This window comes from Falco punctatus (assembly GCF_963210335.1).
Source record: "Falco punctatus genome assembly, chromosome: 5".
Taxonomy (NCBI): Eukaryota; Metazoa; Chordata; class Aves; order Falconiformes; family Falconidae; genus Falco; species Falco punctatus.
Window position 1 is genome coordinate 72,759,029 of NC_137584.1, and position 22,295 is coordinate 72,781,323.

A 22,295-nucleotide genomic window follows, 5' to 3' on the forward strand; every position below is an offset into this window, starting at 1 on the left:
ACAAGCTTCTATAGTATTTTGTGAGTTACATTTTGTGCTGCTTATTCATAATAGATGGTAAAGTTTTTCCACTGTCAGACCTGGAGTTGCTCCTCTTTCATTGCAGGAGATTTGGGGAGTCTGTTTAAAAAGTATAGTTTCAAGTGATGCTGAACTGCCTCCAGTTCCCACAAGCCAGCAGGCTGCCCTGGTTGTTAGGGGAAGGGTCATGCCCTGCTGTGTTTTTTCCACTTACTAATGACAATTTTCGCAGAAGTAGAAGAGGCAGAAGGCAATTTTCAGAAAAAGGGGACAAGAATGTGGTGAAAAGGCTGGGATCTGGAGAAGGAGGGGGATTAAAAGATAGCTGGGAAAATAGTTGGGTGTAGAAAAGCAAGAGGAGACAACAGAGCAGAGAAGGTCAACTGGTTTAGATTGTTTCTGCCAGAGAAGTCTTTTGGCTTTAGCAGCTGGGAAAACTGGTGTCAATGGTGGGCCAGCTCTGGGGCATGGCAGGAGGGAATTTGTGCTGTGGAAGGGTGGGAAAAGTGCGAGTAGATGAGAATAAGGCCCAAAGAGAATTTAGAAATTTTTCAGTTTAGAAAAAATCAGAATTTTTTTGCTGAAGGGCTGGAATTGGCAGGAAGGCTGGTTGGAGGACCAGAAAAGAGAAATGCTAAGCAGGGGCATAAGAAAACCAGGTGATAGTTTAAGTATGGGAATTCAAGAATACAGAGAGAGGGTGATGGGGTGAAGACCAACTCAAGTGGCAGCCCTGTTAATGAGTTCAGAAATTTGAAGCAGGACTCGCAGATCAAATTAAGATTTGATGCCAGGGAACATACAAATGAGGAGTTGGAGGATGAGTAATCAGTGTGGAGGATGAAGCCCTCAAGAAGTAATGTGAATGCTGCGGACTGAGGAAGAAAAATGGGAGCTGGGGGGAGGCGGACTGGTGGGGAAGAGGTGGTAGGATCACATCGATGTGGAGAAGAATTAAACCTATGTTGTTTTAGAGAGAAGAAAGTATGGGAAAGGATTGAAGAAGGAATCAAAAATGCCTGTGTTAGAGAGGTGCGTGGGGTCCCCGCTGTGATCTGAGACCAGACAGCACACACACAAAGACACGTGAAAGAGGCAGCTGCAGCGCTGATGCCCAGCAAAGTGATCACTGTGTGTCTGAGAAAGTGGAGCTGCAGGGAGTGAGTGGAGAGGTTGTGGATCACTGTGACATGTTTCAGGATGGAGTGGTAAACAAGAGACTGCTATCCTCTTCTTCTTACCTTCTCTGCCTTTCTCATCTTATCTGAAATGCTTTATAATTTGCTATTTAAGACAAAGGATCTTTTAAAAATAGAGAAAAGGATGTTAAGACAACCCTCCTTTTCTTTTGTTTTGGTTTTCCCTTCCCCAGAGCCCTGCACTGGTGAACATTGTGGAAGTGTTCAGCAGACAGTAATTCCTTCTTTCCCAGGCATTCAGCTAGAGAGTACCTTCTCTATTTCCTACCTTAAAATGTTATGTCATGGTTTTGGGTTAATATTTTATATCATGGTTTTGAGTTATTAAAGCAACTTATTTATATGTTGCACTGTATAAATGTTAGTCCATGCTGGTAAATATTTAGACACTTCTACTACATAAAAATAATGTGAGAGTGAGGAAAGGAACCAAGTGGAGAGCATCTGTTGTGTTCTTGCAAGCTGTTTGTGAGCAGCAGTAGTGCTCTTTTATGCAGTATTTTCTTAACAAGTGTAATCATCTTGGAGGATAACTTTGACTTTTTGGGACAAAACCACCTGCGGCTTATCAAGGATCCTTATAGATTTTTTTTTCTTTGCAGTAGTTCTAATTAAGTTTGGCAAAAACAACTATTTGTTGCAATACTAACCTCCTTCCTAGCCACGCGCTTTTCGGACAAGGGAAAGGTAGGACAAAAACAAACCAAGTTGACTTCAGAAGGAGGTCTAAGCACCTTGCCTTCATTACCAGCTGATATATTAAATACAGGGGCTTCTCCTGGGAAGATAATAACTTGCTGATTGTGCTGACTGCGTACTAAAAATACTGGGTGCTTCTTCAAATTGAACAGGTAATTATGGTTTCAGGAGTAACATTGCTTCTGTCCCTTATGACCTATTGATTTCAAAGTGTTTCCTGCTCCCTCTGTCCAGCAGCTAGGATGCCCATCACTTACTCTTTTGCAAGCATATCTAGGTTTCCAAAGTCGTGTGTGTGTGTATAGCAATTGTTTTCCTGGAGAGTTTATTAGTAATTATTCAAAACATTATTTATTGATAGGAGTGAGTATATTAGATGTGTCTTGCATTATATGTATATATTCTTTGGCTTTTTGCCTGCCGCCTTCGTGAAGATTATTACAATTATTTTTTTTAAGAGTTATACTAGTCCTGTGTCCCAGTTATGTTGTGCTTCTCCACTCCTTCCCCCATCACGCCTCTTTTCTTCCCTTATTATTGCTTCTTTTTATAGCCTCAGAGGATTTCCTTTCTACTTCAGGTCTTTCAGCCCTGTTCCACATATGGGAAAACACTGCAGGGAGGGAGTATGCTCTGCTTCCTCCCACCACCCATGTGGTTGTGCCAGGAGTGTCAGGTAGTATACATCTACATACACACACATACTCTGCTACTTACTGTTGGCAAATGCAAGCATCACAGATAAGACCGATTCACAGTGCCTCACGTAGCAGGTGGTCGGAGAAAATAATTAGAATAATAGCTAGAATAAATCAAGGACTCAGCGGGAATAATGGAATTGTTACCAGAGCAGACACCTCATTCTGTGGAATGCGATAAACACTCAGCTTTGCTGTTGTAGCACGAGAGAGATGAGGTGACTCTAGGGGTAAATGGTTGGGAGGATTCATGAATCACATTTGCTAACAGGGCTACCAAGCAGAACTTAGGATTTAAGCAAAAACTTTAGGAGGCTAAAGGATTCCCAGGATGCTGTTACTAATTCCTCAGTTTCTGCAGAGCACTGAGTGGCAACAGTATAATCAACAAACTTCATCTGCTCTAGAATAAAGATCACTAAGCTAGTAACATGTTTATGAACGGTGAAGATGATGTGTTTGCCTGCCTTTTATTTTTGTGGTCTTTGCCTAAATATGATTTTACTGTTGCTGTTCCTCTTGGCCCTCCAGGAGGGGATGGCTGTAAGCCCATCTCAAGCAACTTGAAAGACAGATAAATTAATCTGGAGAGCAGAAAAAAAAGGAAAGGAAACGGGGAGGAGAGCCAGAAGATGAGAAATGTCAAGTGTGGGAAGTGTCAGGGGAAGTGTCATAGCAAGTGGCTGGCAGAACCCTCCAGCTCTGGGGGCATGTGGGAGCTGGTGGATGCTGCCCAGAACACCAGATAGGCCTTCAGGTGCTGAGAAACTCCTTTTCCTGAGGAGACCTGTGAGGTCCTGTGGTTTCCCTCTGTCCATCTAAACTCTCGTATAAATAAAATGATGGGGGTGGAAGCATAGGCAGGACCATTTAACGGCCAATACTGGAGGCAAGTATCAGACTGAGGAGATTTTCCTGTTCAATTCAGCAGAGTCATTCTTGTGTTCTTTAAATAAAATGCAATCATTGAATGGTCTTGGTCTGGTGAAAATTCCTTTTCTTGTAGTCATGTGTCAAGCTGTTTTGGTTGTTGTTGTGGTTTTTGGGTTTTTTTCTGAAGGAATTGCAAAACAAGCATTTCCCAGAAATAGGCTAATTTTAATCAAATCCCTGATGCATCTATGATCCAAGTGTAAGTTATGTGGAGGGCTACAGCCCTCTTGGGTGTGTTGAACACGAGAGAGGAAAATAATGGTCAAGTAATGCAGGGGATAATGTGAGTGTCCTTTCCTTTTGCAGTGTTATTTGATGTTGTAAAACTTCCAACTACTGTTGTATCATTGTTAGCTGTAAGTAAGGAGATAGTTTTCCTGAGGGCTCTCATTTTTATCAAGGAGATGAAATTCATAATGAAACTAATATATTGCACCTCTATCAGGAGCTTTTAATAACTGTAATAAAAGACAGTTAAACTGCTGATCTACATTGATTTTTCACTCCCTTGGGAAGACAGTTATCTGTGTTTTTAAATATAGCTCAGAAGTGTTTACTGGGGTAAACAATTTTCCTTTCAACTCCTACTGAACATCTCATTGAAACACTATTATTTGCAGGTAGCCAGCATTACCTCTGAAAATTTGTCTTGTTTTTTTCACGGGCACATTTACAGAAACCGATTAGACGGTATTTAATGATCTGTCCTTCAGTTACCAGAGCTTTTCTTGGAGTCTTAGTAAATGTTAGCGCTAAAAAGCTCTTCATTTTGGAAACAATTATAGTTTCATGAACTATGACCACCGCCATGGTAGTTTTTATGTTAATGAGAATCGTGGTAGTAAGGAACAGGCTATTTTTAGAAACTATTTTAGCAGATAATTGCGCTCGTATTTCTGTGGTTAAAATATCTAGATAAAGCCTCAGTGTTTGCCCACTTCTGCAGATGGTTGGATTGTGTGCACAAAGCTTCTCTCCCTCTCCAGTGTCTGTGTGGAAGTAACTTTTATTTGCTCACTCTGTTCGCTGCAGCTCTGGGTACGTTTCCTGTAAAGAGGGTGAGACTTCTTGCAGGATATGTGTGACATAGGAAAGAAATAGAAGGTAAAGCTGCAGCCCTCTGTGTAACAATGTGCAGGAGCAGAATAGCTGAATCAGTTGAGTAGCACAGGTAAACCTGGTGCCTTGTCTCCTGCGTCATTTGGGGATCCACGCACGGTGTGGATAGGGTGTCACAATTTAAACCAGAAAATTCAAAGGACGAGGGTTTTGGTAGCGACGTGGTCTCTGCAACGTTGCATTGTACTGTGTAGAAACTGTACATGCTGCTGTACCATTAGTAGTAACGTGATAAACTGCAAGGCTGTGTGGAAAAATGCATTTATTACAGGTCATGCATTGCTTCCTTTGTCTTTCTGAATTAGTATTTTGTCCACACGCACGTTCTCCTGCAGCATGCCAGCTGTAAAAGTTATGACAATAACAATGACTACCTGGCAAATAGCCTCCCATTCAGAAAAAGCTTCTGCTGAATGTAAAGGTACAGTTAAGACCCTTTTTCTACCTGAAGTAAAAGATTGTTTCTGCACTTAATAGTCCCCAGACCGCTGTGGGCTGCATAGGCTCATACAGTCGCTCTGGCTCTTCAAGCGGTGGTTTTTCACGCCAGCATTCAGAAGTTGTTTGCTGGGGCTCTTTCACTGAGGCCCCTTGCTGCTGAAGTCAATAATGAGCATATGGCTGGGAACATACAGCCAAATGGAAAGGAGCACAGGAATAAAGGGATGTGTCTTGGATTGAGAGTGCAAATTTGCCAAGCATTTAGGCAGAGAGAGCATCATTCGGTAAAATATGTATTTTAGCACAAAGCAGCAGCTGAATGCTTGTCGTCAGAGTGGATAAACTATGATGTCCAAATTACATTCTTGAGGACATAGTTGTTTGTTTTGTGTGGGTAGGGGTTTTGCGCTTTTTTTTAAAAAAAAAGCATACTGGAAAAGCATAATGGGTTTGCTGTGATAATAAATGAGAGAAGGTTTTGCAGGGCTGAGTGGGATGGGAGAGAGCACATGGTTGTATTAATGCTCCTTATGGAAAGGAGAGGTCTGATGAAGGAGGATTAGATTATCAAAAACATTATAGAGTTGCTGGTCTCAATGTCTTTTAGGGTAGAACATATGCTTTACACGGATTTGTGGTGCAAAAATTGTGTACTTAAGACAATGAAAAATGCTATATTTCCTGTACTTGGCCCTAGGGGAAAGCTGACCCTTCCAGAAACATTAAGACCAGAGTTCTGTGCTTGGTGAAAGTGAAGGTGAAACTTCACAGCAAATTAATTGAGGTATTCTCATGGGTTTCTCCAAAACTGCGTAATAAATGGAGACTCACTTGGAGCACCTGCAAGACTAAGCAGATGGGACTGCTCGGTGCAGTGAGCACAATCTGGAGAGATTTGTCTTGGCGTTCGGATAGATACTCTGTTCAGGAGTCAAAACCACGCTCCCAAGGTCATGCTGCTGATGCCCAAGGCCTCTTCCAAATGTTGAATGTGTCATTATTGAGTTGTATTATAGCAGTGTCAGGGACGGTTGCAGACTGGGATCTTGTTGCGGTACGTTCTGTGCAAACTTGGAGAGAACAGCTATCGGACAGAGTGTTAGACAGGAGGCAACCTGGAGATACCGAGAGTCCAGAGGTAAAAAGACGATGGGATGGGATGAGAGACAGGCATGTTCCCTCCTTGTCTGGCAGCAGCAGTTCCCTATACTGTGTAGAGAATTAGGGTATTTATGATGCTGAGGTGCTTAGTCTTGGTAAATAACTCGCTGAAGACATTTCACATCTGTGAACTAAATGCTCCTGTCAGTTACTTTGTCTCTACTGTAATGGTTGCTTTGTACGCCAAGAGTGGGTTGTTCCTGGGTTTAATGGGATAATGTGTTCTTACTGAAGCTGAAGATTGTGAGGATTCACTTGTGTTAAGGCACTTCTGGAAAAGTTCCCTTTGGCTAGTGGATTTGGGGGTTTTGAGGCTGTTGAGGAATCCCGGGAGGAGGCTTTAATAGCTTCCTGCATCTTGAGGAGTGAGTTACAAGGTCCTTTCTGCTCTTCACACTGGATATTAGCAGGCAAATCCACTTTGGGCATTCAAAGTCTACATACGAGTCATTATAGAATATCCTAAAGTAAGCATATAGATCAGTCTGTAAGTAGCAACCAAAAACACTTTGTTGTTAATTTGCACCATTGTAATAGTTCAGTAAGACCTATCAGGGTCTGCAGTGATGTGCTGCTGATAAAATTCTCTAGTATTTTGAGCATCGTCCTTAAGGAATTTAAAGACTAGCAAAATTAGTATGTGAAATTTAATATGAAACATTTTTTTCTGTTTCACCTACCATTTTTCAGGAAAGTTAGAACAATTAACTGGAAAATGGTCTTTCCTCCCTTGATTGTGGAATGCTTTAAAGGTGCTTTCAGGAGAGATGGAAGTTTGGATCATCTGTTTTAGCAACTTTTTGCCCCGTGCTCACATCTGTAGGAGATTTTGTCATGAGTGCAGACACTAAGCAGAAGTGACTTGATGTATCTCTGCTTTACAGTCACCTTTGAATCAATTCTACAGAGATTCATGACACCATATACAAAGTAACATCCATTTCAGAAGAGCCTAATTAAAAATGTTGCCATATTCTATGGGGTTTGCATCAAACATCACTGATATAGCAACAGGATTTACTAATTGCATTGTCAAGTCACTCCTCCAAAGAATACTTGAATGGACAGAAAATGTTGCTCTTTGAGGGTAGGTAACACCTGATGGATCTCAGCAGCAGTGGTATATTTGGCACAAGTAACATCAGCATACATCTTTACGTAAAACCAAGGCAGCTTTGGGAATTCCCCAGGTTATATTAGACAAATGCCTCAATTGTATTTTAATTCTGTGTTTTTTAAATAAGTGCCAGGTGAAGGTGTCTTGGAAAGCAGGTGTGCATGCAGTCAGGAGAACAAGGAGCTTGCAGCAGGTGAAATGCTAGCAGGTTTGCTTCCCTTTGGTGAGCGGGCTGATCTCCCTTACCAGCGCTGAATGGTCTGCACTGCATTCGTGTTCATGTGTGCTCTGCTGATTTTGCACGCGGTGTGTATATATGATCACAGTATGTAACATATATGCACTCATTAACGTGCATCCCAGGAAATATTATCTTCCACCGTTCTCACTGAGTGCTAAACCCGATCTAAAACCATCTCATTTATCGTGAGTCAGAGTTTGCAGCCAGATGGTATTCAGAGCAGTTAACAAGTGGGATCTTCCTATGTCTTGGTAACTTAATAGGAAGTGTAAGGTCGTGTAATTGAAAGATATGGATGTTAAGTGACTTTAAAATGACCACTTCTCAGCTTGCTGTTGGCACTGCATTTCCCTGCTTCCCAGGTGACAACTGCAGCGTGACGACGTGTGTGTTCCCTGGCTGCTCCAAAGGCAGTTAAAAAAGCACAATTCAGCTGTACTTCTCGGTCAGTAGGCCATTGTCAGCATCGGTGAATGCAGATCCTATCATTACATTTTAATTAGACTAGCATTTACAAGAAAGAGGGGGAAAATGCAAATTTAGAGTTAAAAGGAGCCACGTTTTTAAGCCACAAGCTTCTGTTAATGCATATAATTAAACTACTAAGTGATTGTTCGTTCCCTGTAGAGTTGGAAGTGTCATTCAATGCAGTAGCTTTCAAGTGCTACCAGTATTCAGTTCTAAATAATACAGCTGATGGAGATAAGGAATGCTGTAATATGGAGAGTTAAGATAACGCTCATCTTAATGTAGTCAGACGTGAATTTAATCATCTGTTTAATACAGGGGCTATGGTAAAGGAACCGTTTCAAGAATCAGGTTGTGTGGCACCTGATTTCTAGTGGATGGTCATTAAAAAATAGGTTTTGGTGACCTTTATTTTTAACAAATCCTGACATTTATAAATTGCTTAAAAAAATTGCTGTGCTTGTCCTATAACTGATAATCTCCCCAAACAGTTGAACATCTTGAGGGCAAGAAGATTAAAGATGGCAACTGTATCTTTGGTCTGTAAAACGTTGAAGTGGAACCCCACAAAATATTATTTTTCTCTTTTTGGAGAACTGCAGCTTTTGGGTGTCTTCAAAACATGTTTCTCATTTGTTCTGTACTTAAAGTGGTCAGTAGAATCAGATTAAAACTGCAAGGTATAATCTTTTAATATTGACTGAGTGGTGCTTTACCAAACTTGAAAATGGGACTGAACTGCCGTATGGTCTCGTTATAATCCCAAATCATTTGACCTTTCTGTTGCAACTCGGAACAGATACATGGGTGACTAACGGGTTTTCTATTTAAAAAGGTTATTGCAAACACACATGAAAGTGAAATATTTGAGTTCAGGACTTTGTCTCCTGATTCAATCTCCTCTTATAATTCTGAAGTAATTTATTTTTTTCCAGTTCACATAGTGTTACATTTTGGGTTTCAACTCATGTCCATTTTCTTGGAGAGCAATTACCATGTCATGCAATTGTTAAGACTCAAAAATGGGAGCTGGACATAAAGATTCCATCGTGCACTTTGAGACGTCTGCCTTGATGGAAAAATCAGTGGCTTCTTGGCATCTAAATGACTAATTTCTCATGCATTGGACCCTGATTATTCATAGTGGCAGTGAGTATATGAGGCGGTGGAAGAATGGATCCTATAGATACCATTAGCTTTAATAACAGGGAACTTCTACAACAAAGGCATATGCTACTAAAATCAATTACTGTTCTCATAAAACACGTTAGTGGCTAACTTGTATAACCTTGTAGACTGAATGTGTGTTGATGAGATCTTCTTATTAAGATTCATCGTTGGTAATTCACAGAGCAGCTGTTCCTACAAGTAAAGTATGTTTAATGGAGCTCAGGTGAAGCAAAAAAAAAAAGTGTCAATTCCAGGATTCTTTGGTTACTCATCATATTATTTACTGTGGAGAAAATACTCAACTTTTCACTAATACTACATAAATTGGGCAAGGTTGTGAGAGCGGTTGGTTTAGGGTATGAAAAGGTCCATGTTTATGAATCTCCACATCATTTAAGTTTCAGCTGAATTCACATCTGAATTGACTTCTTTTATTAGTACAATTAAACTATTACAATGATCTTTCACATCCTGGCCATTCTCTATGCACAAATTTAAAGTTTTACTCTAGCATCCATCTTCATTATATGAGACATGTTGAATGCTAGCTGGCTCACAATTGTCACCTAGAAGGGAGAAAACCTCAGGTTCAAAGAAAACCGGTGTAGTAGCTTTGAAGTTGTATGTGCTTCTATTTGGAATATTCATGCACACAAGAGCACTGTGCTGCATCCTCAAATGATTCAAAAAGACTGGAAATGCGTAAGGATCCTGCCTCTGTAGGTCATCTTTAACCTCTAACTTCACCGTGCATAAGCAGACTTGCGTTTAAGCCCTGATTGAGTGCTTGCTAGAGCTGATGGAGAGCCTCCTGTTGACTCCAGTGGTGCTATGGATGGTGGTCTCCGGAACAAATGTTGGTTTAGGGATTGAATTTGTTTTGGCAGTAAACTGCTCTGTACGTTTTTATCAGTCGTAGACACCTTTTTAAGGTGTCTAATTAAAACGAGAAAAGGCTACAACTCCTACTAAAGCTTGGCATGTGTTAGCATTTTATACTTCCTTTGTTCCATGAGAGACTTAATCAGAACTGTTCGTAAATGGAAAAGGTTAAGCCTTTAAATATTGGGATTTACAGAAACTATTTAAAGTTTACTGCTAGAAAAAAGGGGTTTGAAAGAAACGGAGACACTGCTTTGTTATATTGTTCGAAATAACTAAACTTGAGTAATATTTGGAGAAATAGTTTAAGTAGTAAATAGGAAAATACGTTTATTTTTTTAAATGCCAGTGTCACTGAAATATGAAGTAGCCTTATCAGCTACCTTAATATAGTAACGTAAATTGTGCAGTGTGTATGAAGTGGTAAAATTCACAGTATGATTAGAACCTTAACTTTTGACCTTGCTTTTGACTGCTGGATGTTTTTAACCTTAGTGCTGTGTTGATGCCTTTGCCTTTAATCTGCAATGTAAATCAGTGAATGTTTAAATAATTCTGACTGGTGAATCATACATGCTTTTGCATTCAGTTCAGTATTGTTGCAAATATTAATACAAAACCTTACTGGAAGCCTTTTTTTCTTGCTGGAGTGATTTATTTACCTTCCTGTAGCTCATTGGGGAAGCATCATTGCTTCCTTACCTTAACATCTTTCTCTTCTTCACTGCCACTTGGCCATAGAGTTCCTCTCGCCAGAATAATTGCCTCGTACACAATTTTCTTATTCCTCCTTTCACAGTTGCTTTGTTTTACATTAGAGCACTCCTAACCACCCACAGAAGATGGAAGTCTGTCTTTGCGGGTTGTTCCAGGACAACAGGGTTCTGGATTATTTTTCTGACCCTATGCTACCTCATATACTGTGTGATTTTGGATTACACACCTGCTTGAGCTGGCTGGTTTGAAAACTAGTGTATTTTTTTTTTTTTTAATTTCCCCACACACACACCTTCTTACATCTGAAGCATCATTAGAAGTGATAAGAGTAATCAGCCAAGGGCAGAGCACATCTGCCTTCACTGTCAGCCAACAGCAACAGTATTGACCTCTAAAGTCAAACTGAACCCTTGGAGCAGAGGGGAGCACACACGCTTCCAGAAGATGCATTAAGCAGACATAAAGGTTCCCTGCTGTCACATGGGGGCAGATACTCTTCCTGACCTTACTTGCTTACTGAGAGTTGGATTTGATGATTTTTGTGGGCGCCTTCCAACTTGACATCTTCTCTGATTCATCAGTGGTGCTCAATAAACTTAGAGGGGAGATGTCGATTAGATACGAGGAAGAAATTCTTCACTGTGAGAGTGGTGGGGCACAAGCACAGGCTGCCCAGAGCAGCTGTGGGTGCCCCATCCCTGGCAGGGCTCAAGGCCAGGCTGGATGGGGCTGGGGGCAGCCTGGGCTGGGGGCAGGGGGGGGTGGGACAGGGTGGTCTTTAAGGTCCCACACAACCCAAACCGTTCCATGAGTCTCACAGACCGTTTCATAACCCAGCCCAACACTGAAACAAAAGAAAAGCACCCTCCCCAAAACACCTGTTGAGTTCTTTCACGTTAGTGAGGTGAGTCATCCTGGTCGAGGATCCATCAGGAATTGGAGTTGGCATGAGGTCGGGAGCCGGACAGTGTGGCTGGAAGTAGGGCAGGGAGCCATCACACCTGCTGTCTGTGGAGCTGCAGCCCAAACCAACCTCAAGTGCCTCTGAATAACTCATTTATGTCCTGTCCTCAGAGGTGGTGACGATGATTTTATTTCACGGAGCTGGCAAGATAAGTAATTTTTTTCATGGCATGGCGGCCATGTGAGACTTGTGACAAACAGGAGTGTTCCTGGAGTGTGTAAACAGTCCTGAGGAAAGGAGGAGACCAGCTTCATGTCTACACACGCTCCAGAGCGAGCACCTTAACACTGGGGTTCAGCGTCATCTGTCTGTCTCTGCCTTTGGCCAATGTCCTTGTAAACGATTTACTTCACAGTTAGCAAAGCTTAATGGGATACAAGGCATGTTACCTGTCTGGGATTGTTGGTCTTGTGTCTTGGAGACTCTTGGAGAGCCAAGGAAGTTATCCCTGCTGGAGCCTGAGGGTGGAGAACCAAGTTGTTCAGCAGTTCTGCGAGGAGGCGAGTGCGACCAGGCTGTGCCTGGACGGGATTCTCTCAGCAGCAGCAGCTTTTGGCACAACCGTTTTGCAAAGCTGCAGGTAACTCAAGTCAGGGAGTTGCTCAGAGTTAAAACAACTCTGGAAAATGTAAAAGCAGTGCCTCTCCCTTGTGCTGTTTTTTTCTTTACGGGGCCATGTGGGACTTACTGCTCTTTGAGCCAGCAGTGCTGCAGGGATGGTGATGGCTGAAGCTTTGTCAGGCCAGGAATGCAAGATTTGATGGTTAATTTTGAAGCAGCGGGGTGGATTTGGGGTTGTTCAGCCTGGAGAAGAGAAGGATACGGGGAGTCCTTATTGCAGCCCTTTGTGCTTAAAGAGGTCTTAGGAGAAAGATGGGGACAAACTTTTTGGTAGGGCCCATAGCAGGAGGACAAGGGGGAATGGTTTTAAAAGAGGGGAGATACAGACTGGATTTAAGGAAGAAACTGTGCTGAAGGTGGCGAGGCGCTGGCACAGGCTGCCCAGAGAGGTGGGAGATGCCCCATCCCTGGAATCATTCAAGGCCAGGTCGGGCAGGGCTTGGAGCAACCTGATCCAGTTGAAGATGGTCCTGCTCAGGGCAGGAGAGATGGCCTTTAAAGGTCCCTTCCAACTCAGACTATTCTGTGATTCTGTGACTTTATTCATGGTCCAGATCCAGAGACAAATATGCCTCTTAAACTGACTCAGTTGTCCCTATCTTTCTGCTTGTGAGGATGCATATAAATGGCTTGGTAGGCTGGTCTGCCTGGAGAAGATTTTATTATTTTTTTTTTTAACTGCCTTCTTTTTTCTGCTGGATTAGCTCTCTGGTCTGTTTTTCCCCTGTAGCTGCACAGCAGGTAGGGTGGCACGGGGGTGCAGGGATGAGGCAGGGGGGCTGCCAGAAACAGCCCCGGGCTGACGTGGTCCTGCCACTTCCCTGCCCTTGCTCGCCTCTTCCCGTCCTTGTGCGGGATCTGCTTTGCATTCCACTCCGTGCAGATCCGTTTTGGTGTGCTTAAGCTAGCGGTAAACTATTTGCTGCTTTTTATCATGTTGAAGTATGGGTTGGTGAAGCACAGTGAGCCAACAGAGCCACTTAGAGCTGCTCAGGTGGGAGGTCCTGCGCCCAGCAGGTTGCTAATGGCACTTTATTCCGACATCAGCACTTGCTGGAGCACTCCGGGAGCTGGTTTAACACTCAGCAGCAGTAGGAAAGGCAGCAAAACGTCTGCGTGGATCTGGGCCACGTGAATGAGTTGAAGCACTTCAGCGAAGTGCTGGTGAGTACCAAAGGTAGCGCAGCAACCAGCGGGACCACAATAGCCTGCCATTGACTCGGCTTAACAAACTGGTATTTGTTTTATTACTGTCAGACTGCCACGCTGGAGAGGGATCAAGCGGTGGATTTCAAGTGTGCAACGGTCTAATTCCATATTAGATCTGGCCCGGGTGCTGTTATAATGAGGAACATGTCATCACTTCAGTCAATTCAATGGTTGCTTGGTTCAGGGTGCCTTGCCTGGGTTTTGATTTTTTTTTTTAAGTGATTTTATTTTAATTGTCATTACTGAAATTTAATCTGCAAAAAAACCCATGATGATTGTGTACTGCAAACTAGAGCTGTTGGGTTTGCAGTTCTGTGCTGGGATTTAGTTATAGAAGTTAGCAGGAGATACGGTTTGTCCTCCCGTTCTCCAGGATCGTTCAGAACATCATTGTAGAATAAATCTGTTTTTCTTCATTGCTATTCAAATGATGTGTCCCAGACACATTGATTAATCTCTGAATGCGGTCTGCTGAGATTGAAGATAAGTACACTCATTTCTATTGTCCTGATTCTGGGCAGAGTCTATTACAATAAATGGTGCAATATCTATTGAATTTGTGCTGAAAGGGGGAAGTAATGTACAGATCTGACCCGTAGCATTGTCATGTGGATTTTTTTTTCTTTAGCAGCCTTCTTTTTAAATCTAGAACATACTCTTATTTCAAAAAATGTTTTAAAACTGACATCACAACAAGTATAAACAGTGACAGCTCTATGTAAGCCAGTAATTCTTAAAATGTACTTAAAATGTTTTTTTACAATTTTGATATTAGTTTTGTGGGGGCGCTGAAGCCCCAGGAAATGTGGTTTGTTTTGCCCTGACTTGTGTTCTGCTTTTGCAGGAGTTTTTTGAGAATCCTGCTTTTCGCCCAGATGGCATGAAGCTCTATCCGACACTAGTAATCCGTGGCACTGGTCTGTACGAGCTCTGGAAGACTGGAAGATACAGGAGCTACCCTCCCAGCACCCTTGTGGATCTGGTGGCCAGAATCCTGGCCCTTGTCCCACCATGGACGCGTGTGTACCGTGTTCAGAGGTAACTTTCTGTGGTCGCCCTGGTATATTGATTTATTGCACTTGGAGAGACTCTTAATTTCATTACAGCAAGATCTCACTCAGTCTTTTATTGTTCCTCAGCCTTAATCATTAATGCACTAAAGATTTTTAAAACCGCTTCCTAGCTGTTCAGAATAGGAAAGGCCAGGCTGAATGAGCAGCTATTTAAAAAAAATAAGCTATTAAAAAGGTGCCTCTCTAATGCACCCAGAAACTTGAAGACTTCTGGAGGCTCTGCTTTTGCTGCCAGTCAGATAGGAGCACAGGACGTGGCGCACACAGTACTTTAATGATATCGATGGATAATTGCCTTGGCTGTGGGTGAAGTTTCCTATATTCATTGCAGGAGCTGCGAGGTGTGTCATCTTTTTTTTGTCTATAGAGATGTCCGTCCTTTCCCCACGGGTACTGCAGGGTTTCCATAAATGCATTATGGTAATGCCATTCTTTCCGGCGCTCACCTCCCAGGACGATAGATAATCCTTCCGTTTAACGCTGTATTTTCAGTATGGGATCTTCCTTGGAGTATTATTCTTCTGTTATCTCCTAAATCTGTTTGATAATAGGAAAGGAGGCTATGGAATACTTGTCTGTTTTTGCATGTGCAGACAATACTCAGTTGGCTTCCAGCTACGTGAGCTGGAAGCAGTGCCCATCCCTAGCTCGCCAGGAGCATGCAGAATGAGAAAGCCTTGTGCATTAAACTTCACCTGCCTGGGCTTCTCTAAGGCATTTGGTTTTGTGCCTTATCACAAATGTGGCAAGAGTGGGGATAAGTATGGTAGAGAAGAAAGTGGCCGAAGGCAAGAAACGCTGGGTAGCTTTGACAAAGTAAGTATGGACTCAAGGTTATTATATATTTTTTGTGTGTATATATATTAGTGGAGTTTCTCAAGTATCCATTAAAAAACTAATCTTGCTCTGAATTGTGTTTATTTGCAACGGTACACAAAGAAATAGGGTATTGAGGAACCCTTGCAGGGCTGGGACTCACTGCTGGAAGGCTACACACAAGCAGGGTCTGGTACCGGTGAAGCTGGAGTGAGAGGTGCGATGAGATGCAGTTCGGGGAAGTCTGAGGTCAAACTCCGAGGGGGCTTTGTGACAAGGCATGAGGTCACAGTGTGAAAACAGCAGAGGAGGAAAAGTTGTTCGCGTCTTGGTCTGTAATGTAAATAAGCCACTGGTGAATGCAGCTGTGAGAAGCAGTTTTTTCAGGGTAACTCTTTTTAGAGATGAAGGTAATAACGCAGCAGCCAGGCAAGGCGTTGGTAAGACCTTGTCTGGAATAATCCCCGTCTTCAAGAAAATGAACTGTGGAAACATGTGCTGAGGAGGATTAGTCTTTTGTTTGAAGGATAGATGTGGACATAAATGACCTCTGTAAATCTGTGAGAGAAGAAAAATAACCTTTTAAGAAAGAAGAACATTGATTTGGGCAGAGAACAAGAAAATAACAAGTAGCCTTGCATAAAACAAGGCAGGAAGGTGGGAATTCTTGCTCAGGATTGAGATTCTGGAGCAGCTTTCTGTTACCAGAGGAAGAAAAGCTAAATATAATATGATGAAGCTTAATGAGGCTTATGAATGTGATTGGGATACAGCAGTCTGTAGTGACTGAGACACACTTTCAGCGACCAGGAGATCCTTCCTTCAGGTCTTTGTTACTGTGACAAACTGGTGGCTGTAGCTGAACTCCAGGAAGAAGGATGTGATACTGATGGAGAAGGGAAAACGGGGCTTGCAGGAAATATCCACTTGATATTCCCCCAGGTTTTTCACATCACTTGTAGGAGCATTATTAAAGGCAAAACACCTCGCTTTTCTCCCTGCATCATCTTCATTGATTTGACTGTAGACACAACAGCCTGTTTGTTCATGGCGCTATCATGTAGCATTGTATCTAATATGAACAGGTCTGTCCTTAAAAGGCGGCATGAATTCACAGCCTAGCAGGTCTCCTAAGGAACACTGGCCTGGAAAAGTCTTGGCTTGGATTTCCCTGAGCTTGGCTGATTTCTTCTGTCACCAGCGGCAGCTTCCATCCGGCATGTTCCTGTGGAATAGCTGTTACCTTACGGACTGGCTCACGGCACCCGCAACTTGTTCACGGTGATTACAGATTTTTACAGCTCTGGCGCAAAGTCCAAAAGCTATTACTTTGCTCTAAATTGTTTTCGTGGCCATTGTGTGACTCTGTAATGGAATCACGAACAAAGCCACAGTTCTAAAAACATTTGTGGACTGTTCCCAACGCTGAGGGCAGCAAGTTCTCCCCCGCTCCCCATTGCTTCCCCAGGCCCTGTTTCCCTCCAGCCTGCTGCCACAAGTCCTCCATCCTTCACATCTTACTTTTCAGGCTCTATTTCCACAATCCTTTCAGATTCAGCTTCTGCCCCAGACAGCACGTTATCCCGAGTTCTTTGCATCCTGACTGGCCATTGGGTACATGCATTTAGGTTTTCTAGCAAATGCCACCAGGAAAAGTCTTGAGTTCCCCTATCCCCTTATTTATTAAGACCAGTATTTGGGATCTCTGTTCCCTAGTACCAGGTTTGGAGGAAACAGAAGGGACTCAATGGTTTTGTAGTCCGTCACATGCTCAAAATAATCAGTTTAACGAGTTGGGTGAGCAGGGGAGAGGCGTCACTGACAAACCACCCTAGAAGTCTTTCTGCTTCAGGAAACTGGGTTGAATATGTTTTTTAAAAAAAAAAAAAAATAGATGCTGTTGCTAATGGCTGGTTAGAGAATATATCTTTACAGGGTGTTTTGTCACTCTCAGAGTTGCTTAATGTTGTATTTATCCTGAATGTTTGTGAACCTCGTTATCGCTGAAGTACTTTGGTGTGTGAGGAGGAGTGAAATGACAGCAGTAGTGCCACACCTCGAGACCTTTTCTTTCACGGATCTCCATGTTTTGTATGCATGTTATTTTCACTGCACTGATGGGGAGATGTAGCTATGAAGAAATAAAACACTGTACTTAACCAAGGAGATCGTGTGGTAAGTTGGAGCTGAGGGCAAGCTCAAGGTCTTGAGGCTTTCGCTGTGTGCTTCAATCAACTGCTTCACGTATCCTAAGCAATGCAAAATGTTTGAAAAATGGAAGATTAAATAGGCCGTGTTGAAGCTTCAGGCAAATTGCACATTAACTTTAATAAGGTCAGAATTTAATCCCCTGTATCCCTGAATTTGTTTAGCATTTTAACAAGTCCTACAATCACTGGTACTGTGCTGTCTTGTGGCTATTCAAAACGGGCAGTTAGTTTGTACACTCGTGATACACACAAGGTACTTATTTAAACACTCTGCCCTAATCTGGAGTGGGGATGGAAAACCTATTTCTTGCTTTCTCTGTCTTAAAAAGCTTATTTTTCACATTCATATTTTAATTTAGTTTGCTCCCTGGTAGGCAGATAAGAGAGGCTCGCGTTACTGGATGTTGTAATCTATCTTTTATTTGCAGTACTTAATTTGCTGTTGCATAGCTGACTGGATTTAGCTAAAGACCTGGTACCGGAACATGTCAGGATGTTTTATCATTGTCCCTGTAAGGAAAATACATACAGCCTGACTTTTTGGAGTTGTTCCATAATTAGAAGAAAGGCGTATGGTTCGATTATTACTGTAGATCTGACATACCCTGATGAAAATGCCGTTCTCCTCTAGTGTGTCCTTTAGTCACAATGTGAAGTGCTCATTTCCTCTAATTGAAGCTCTTTGAAGTATGTTGTGTTGGCTCTGCAGTGTCTTATTTACTCAAAGAAATCCACTGAATAAATGAACTGGCTAGCTAATTGTATTTTGCCTCAACTTTTTGGCACGTGAGTGGAAGAGGCGAGGAATTTTTTGTAGACCCTTTGGCTTCATAGCAAAAAAGAGCAGGGAAAACGAGGGAGGAAAATAAGACACATTTTTGTTTCTCCATTACGCCAGAGAAAGTTGTAGCCAAATTCGAGTGTAATGCTGAAAAAGGAGGAGAATCCTGGAGCCTTGAAGCCCTTGTTTTCATCCTTAACAGTAAAGGAAAACTCCTTTTCTTGCCCCCCTTGCCAGTGGCTTACAATTCGGCAAGGCTGAAGCAGCACAAGGATCAGGTCTTTAGGACCCTTGAAGACCTTTATCTTTTATATAGCTACTGCCAAAACCAGTAATTCTTAGTGGGGACCGTGGTGTGAATGCCAGTCCTCAAGGAACTGAATCGATCAATTACTACATTTTACAGAGGTCATCAGACAGCTGCTAGATGGTGATGACTTTCAATCACTACTGAACCAGCATGGATTAAGCTAATTACATTACCAATTCCCTGAACCATCGCTTTCTCTGTATGGGTTTGGTTTTTTGTGATACTCTGTTCTTTACTCTGTTGAATGCTTGCATAGCTAAAGGAAAAGGAGGAATACTCACCAAGGAATGGGATGTGCCAGTAGTCTGCATGTTCCTTTCTCAGCTGGATCTGGATGCATAAATCCTTTCCCTAAGGGCTGGTATCCTGCTTTTGTAATCTCTAGTGGGACAAACTGCCCTGGCAGGCAGCTGAGAGACCAAACATGGTCTTGCTTTCAAATTTCATTTAACTGCCTTCCGTGGAGAACTGAAGGAAGGAGCTCTGCCATTTGCAGACTCATGATTTACATTCCCATAGGAAGGCTCTGGACTTCCTGGCTGGGCTTTGCTGCAAATCATTTCCTAAACGAGAACTTTTTCCCTTTTAAGCAGCTAGCGTCCCAATATAAAAATGTTGTAATTCTGATGAATTTTCCCTGTGGGCATTCAACTTGAAGACTGCAGAAAGATGCGGTCTGGTTCCCAATTGCTGGTCTCCAGCAAGAGATGCCATGAAGAACACCTGACCTGGAGTCCTAGGCAAGGCACAGGCTCGGCTGGGTGATCCTTTTTTTTGTCCCAGCCTTCCAAGTGAAGAAGTGAGAGCCAAATTATAACCTATTTCTTAGGATTGTAAAAGTCTACTTCTGCCTTCAGCCTTTTTACTAAAATAAAATCTGTAGCTTTTTCCCTTTATTTTGCTCCTGCTTTTCATTGTGTTTTGCCTGTTACTTCTTGTTCAACCAAAGACTTGAAACAAAGATAATTCAGGTAAGTTCTGTGGTCTGCTATTTGGGATCTTGGCTTAGGTGACCGTAATGGCGCTTTATGGTGTACTGTCTGCTAATGCAGCTCTTTGAGGTTTTTGGTTTTTCCTTTTCCATGCAGAGATATCCCAATGCCACTAGTCAGCTCTGGAGTGGAGCACGGGAACCTGAGAGAGCTTGCTTTGGCCAGGATGAAAGATCTTGGGACGCAGGTAAAATACTTGTCAATTGGTATGGAGGGAGAGCTGCTTGATGACTTGACACAAACCAGCAGAGAGAAAAGTAATGACTAGAAGGCACAATAGGAGCCAGGTTTACTGCTGAACTAAAAGGATCTGCAAAGGTCTTTCAAAAAAATGTTAATGACTAAAAAGCACCTTCATGATATTTCTGCAAAGCTGGCTTTGTTTGGTTGATTTTTAGTTCAGCACTTTCATTGTGTTCCTGAAGGTACCTGGTAACTAGTTGGTGATATTCCATTTTTTAGCAGAATGAAACTCTTAAATCAGAGAAGGCAGGAAGGTTTCTTTTTAATTTATGCTGTTAGAAATTCTACTTCCTTTCTCTTTCCCAGACAGGCACTTACTTGACTGAACAATTGGAAGAAAGGCTCTTAGTCTGAGGCCAGAGAAATCTCACAAGAGAGATTTCAGCACAAACAAATGAGACTTGATATTCTTGATATTACTAAGGTCAAATAAAAATATGAGCAGGGGTGGAGGCAAGGAGGGGGAGGGAGGAACTGAGTTTGTATGTGAAGTCAGGAGGAGGTACGGATACCCAGTCTTGACTTTTCTCGGAAGGTCTCTGCAGCACTTGGCGTTCACAGTCCTTGTGGTCTGCTGTGACCCTGCTCACAGCCTGAGCCTCTGAACCTCCCTGCGAAACCTGGTTATCGGCCACGGTTTGCAGATCCTCCAATGAATTTATGCCCAGGTTCTGCCTTTCTTGGGATATCTGACTTCCTAGCAAAACATCACACAAAGGCCATACTCCTTGACACTGTTCTAAAGGGCTTTAATTGCTTTGGTGTCCTGGTGTCGAGGCAGGGGCAGATCCTTGCCACAACTGTTCCGCCTGTCTGTATTGTGAGTTAGCCCTCCCTCTTCCTAGTTCACCTTTTCTGAAAGAAGTTTTAAGGCATTACTACAATAGTAGAGTCTCCAGCTACTGCTGTGTGCCTGTGATCCCACATCAATTTGTGCTGTTGACCTATATTTTTGGTATTTAACGTGGGTAGTTCTCTAGGCTATCTCTAGCTCCTTACTGCCTTTGCCATCTCACTTGGACCTTGCAGTTGCAGTGCAAAAGATCAGAAAAGAAACTCCAAACAGTCCTTGCAGTTGGGCTTTCCGTATCACTTAATGTCTTCTAAGGTGATGCCCAGGACTTTCTCCTCCAGTCGTTCCTCCCAGTCTCCCTCCAGTAGCAAGTCAGAATTGGGCAGACAGTTTTGCCAGCCATAGAAGTTTCCATCCCCTCCCACTGACTTTTCACCTCAAAAACATGCAGGGGAGACAGCCTCCATGGTGCAGCTAAGCTTTTCAACCGAGCTCTTTAGGGCTACCTGTAAAGTCTTCCCTGGGTTTGGTATTAAACCTGCATCATTTGATCTGAACCTGATCAAGACCAGCTGGAGAAGCAGGGATAGCTGACCCATGGCAGTCAGGGCTGAGCTGAACCATTAAAAAGCTGGTAAGGCTGGCAGTCATCGCTTTGAGAAGAACCAAATCTGCAAGTATCTTTGCTGAGCAGATGATTATAGATTTTAATTTAGTGAGGCAGAAACACTGCAGCTGGTGGAATGAGGAACCAAACAGTGTGCTGCAATACAGCTTGTAAGGTAAGGTAGTGTTACGTTTTTCTTGGGTCATAGGACAAAATTATAAATACACTTTGTCCTCTTGTCTGTTAGCTTGGAAAAGGAGAGGAAAAGGCCGAGGCAAGGAAGGGACTCGTAGGAATCTTGTATATTTGCAGGCTCAATAAGTAAAGATCAGCCAGCTCACCAGCTCTGGCCATTCTGGCATCCATCTGTAGGGAATGGCTTGGCAAGGAGTGCGTTTGAGGCGTAGGGATCGGTCATGCCAGCACTGCAACTTGTGCCTGTGGTGGTTGGAAAGAAATTATTCTGGAGGAGCCTTGTTGGAGGGACCAGGTGATGGCCTTTGTGATTTCCAGCCACTGAGTGCAACTGGAGATAGGCTCCTGGGACACAGAATGTCAAAGCATCATCCCAGGATACGTTGTCCTTCCCCGGTTCTGGGGTTCTTAATGAAATTTCTCTGCCTTTTACTATGCTGTTTGTGTGGCTGGGAACTTGTAAAGGAGAGAAGAGTTCGTCTGCTCTAGAATCCTGCTATGACAGTGAATCACTGTTTTGCTGTAGCCCGCTTTAAAAACCAAACACAAACCGCCACTTTACTTCTATATTGATAATGGAATTTAAAAGCATTCAGAGGAGGACAGGGCGTGAGA

The 22,295-nt window shown here is 42.8% G+C and overlaps 1 protein-coding gene across 3 annotated transcripts in view; it reads left to right on the plus strand.

The window, feature by feature from the left end:
• ELP3 (elongator acetyltransferase complex subunit 3) overlaps positions 1 to 22,295 on the plus strand; it is a 93,450-nt gene that overhangs the window by 38,330 nt on the left and 32,825 nt on the right. For all 3 annotated transcript variants that reach the window (XR_013928206.1, XM_080388051.1, XM_080388052.1), the window contains exons 10-11: positions 14,505 to 14,698; positions 19,939 to 20,029. Coding sequence is in view for 2 of the 3 variants with exons in the window: in XM_080388051.1 (XP_080244177.1) it covers positions 14,505 to 14,698; positions 19,939 to 20,029 (285 nt within the window). In the remaining variant the exon portion in view is untranslated. The remainder of the gene's footprint in view (positions 1 to 14,504; positions 14,699 to 19,938; positions 20,030 to 22,295) is intronic.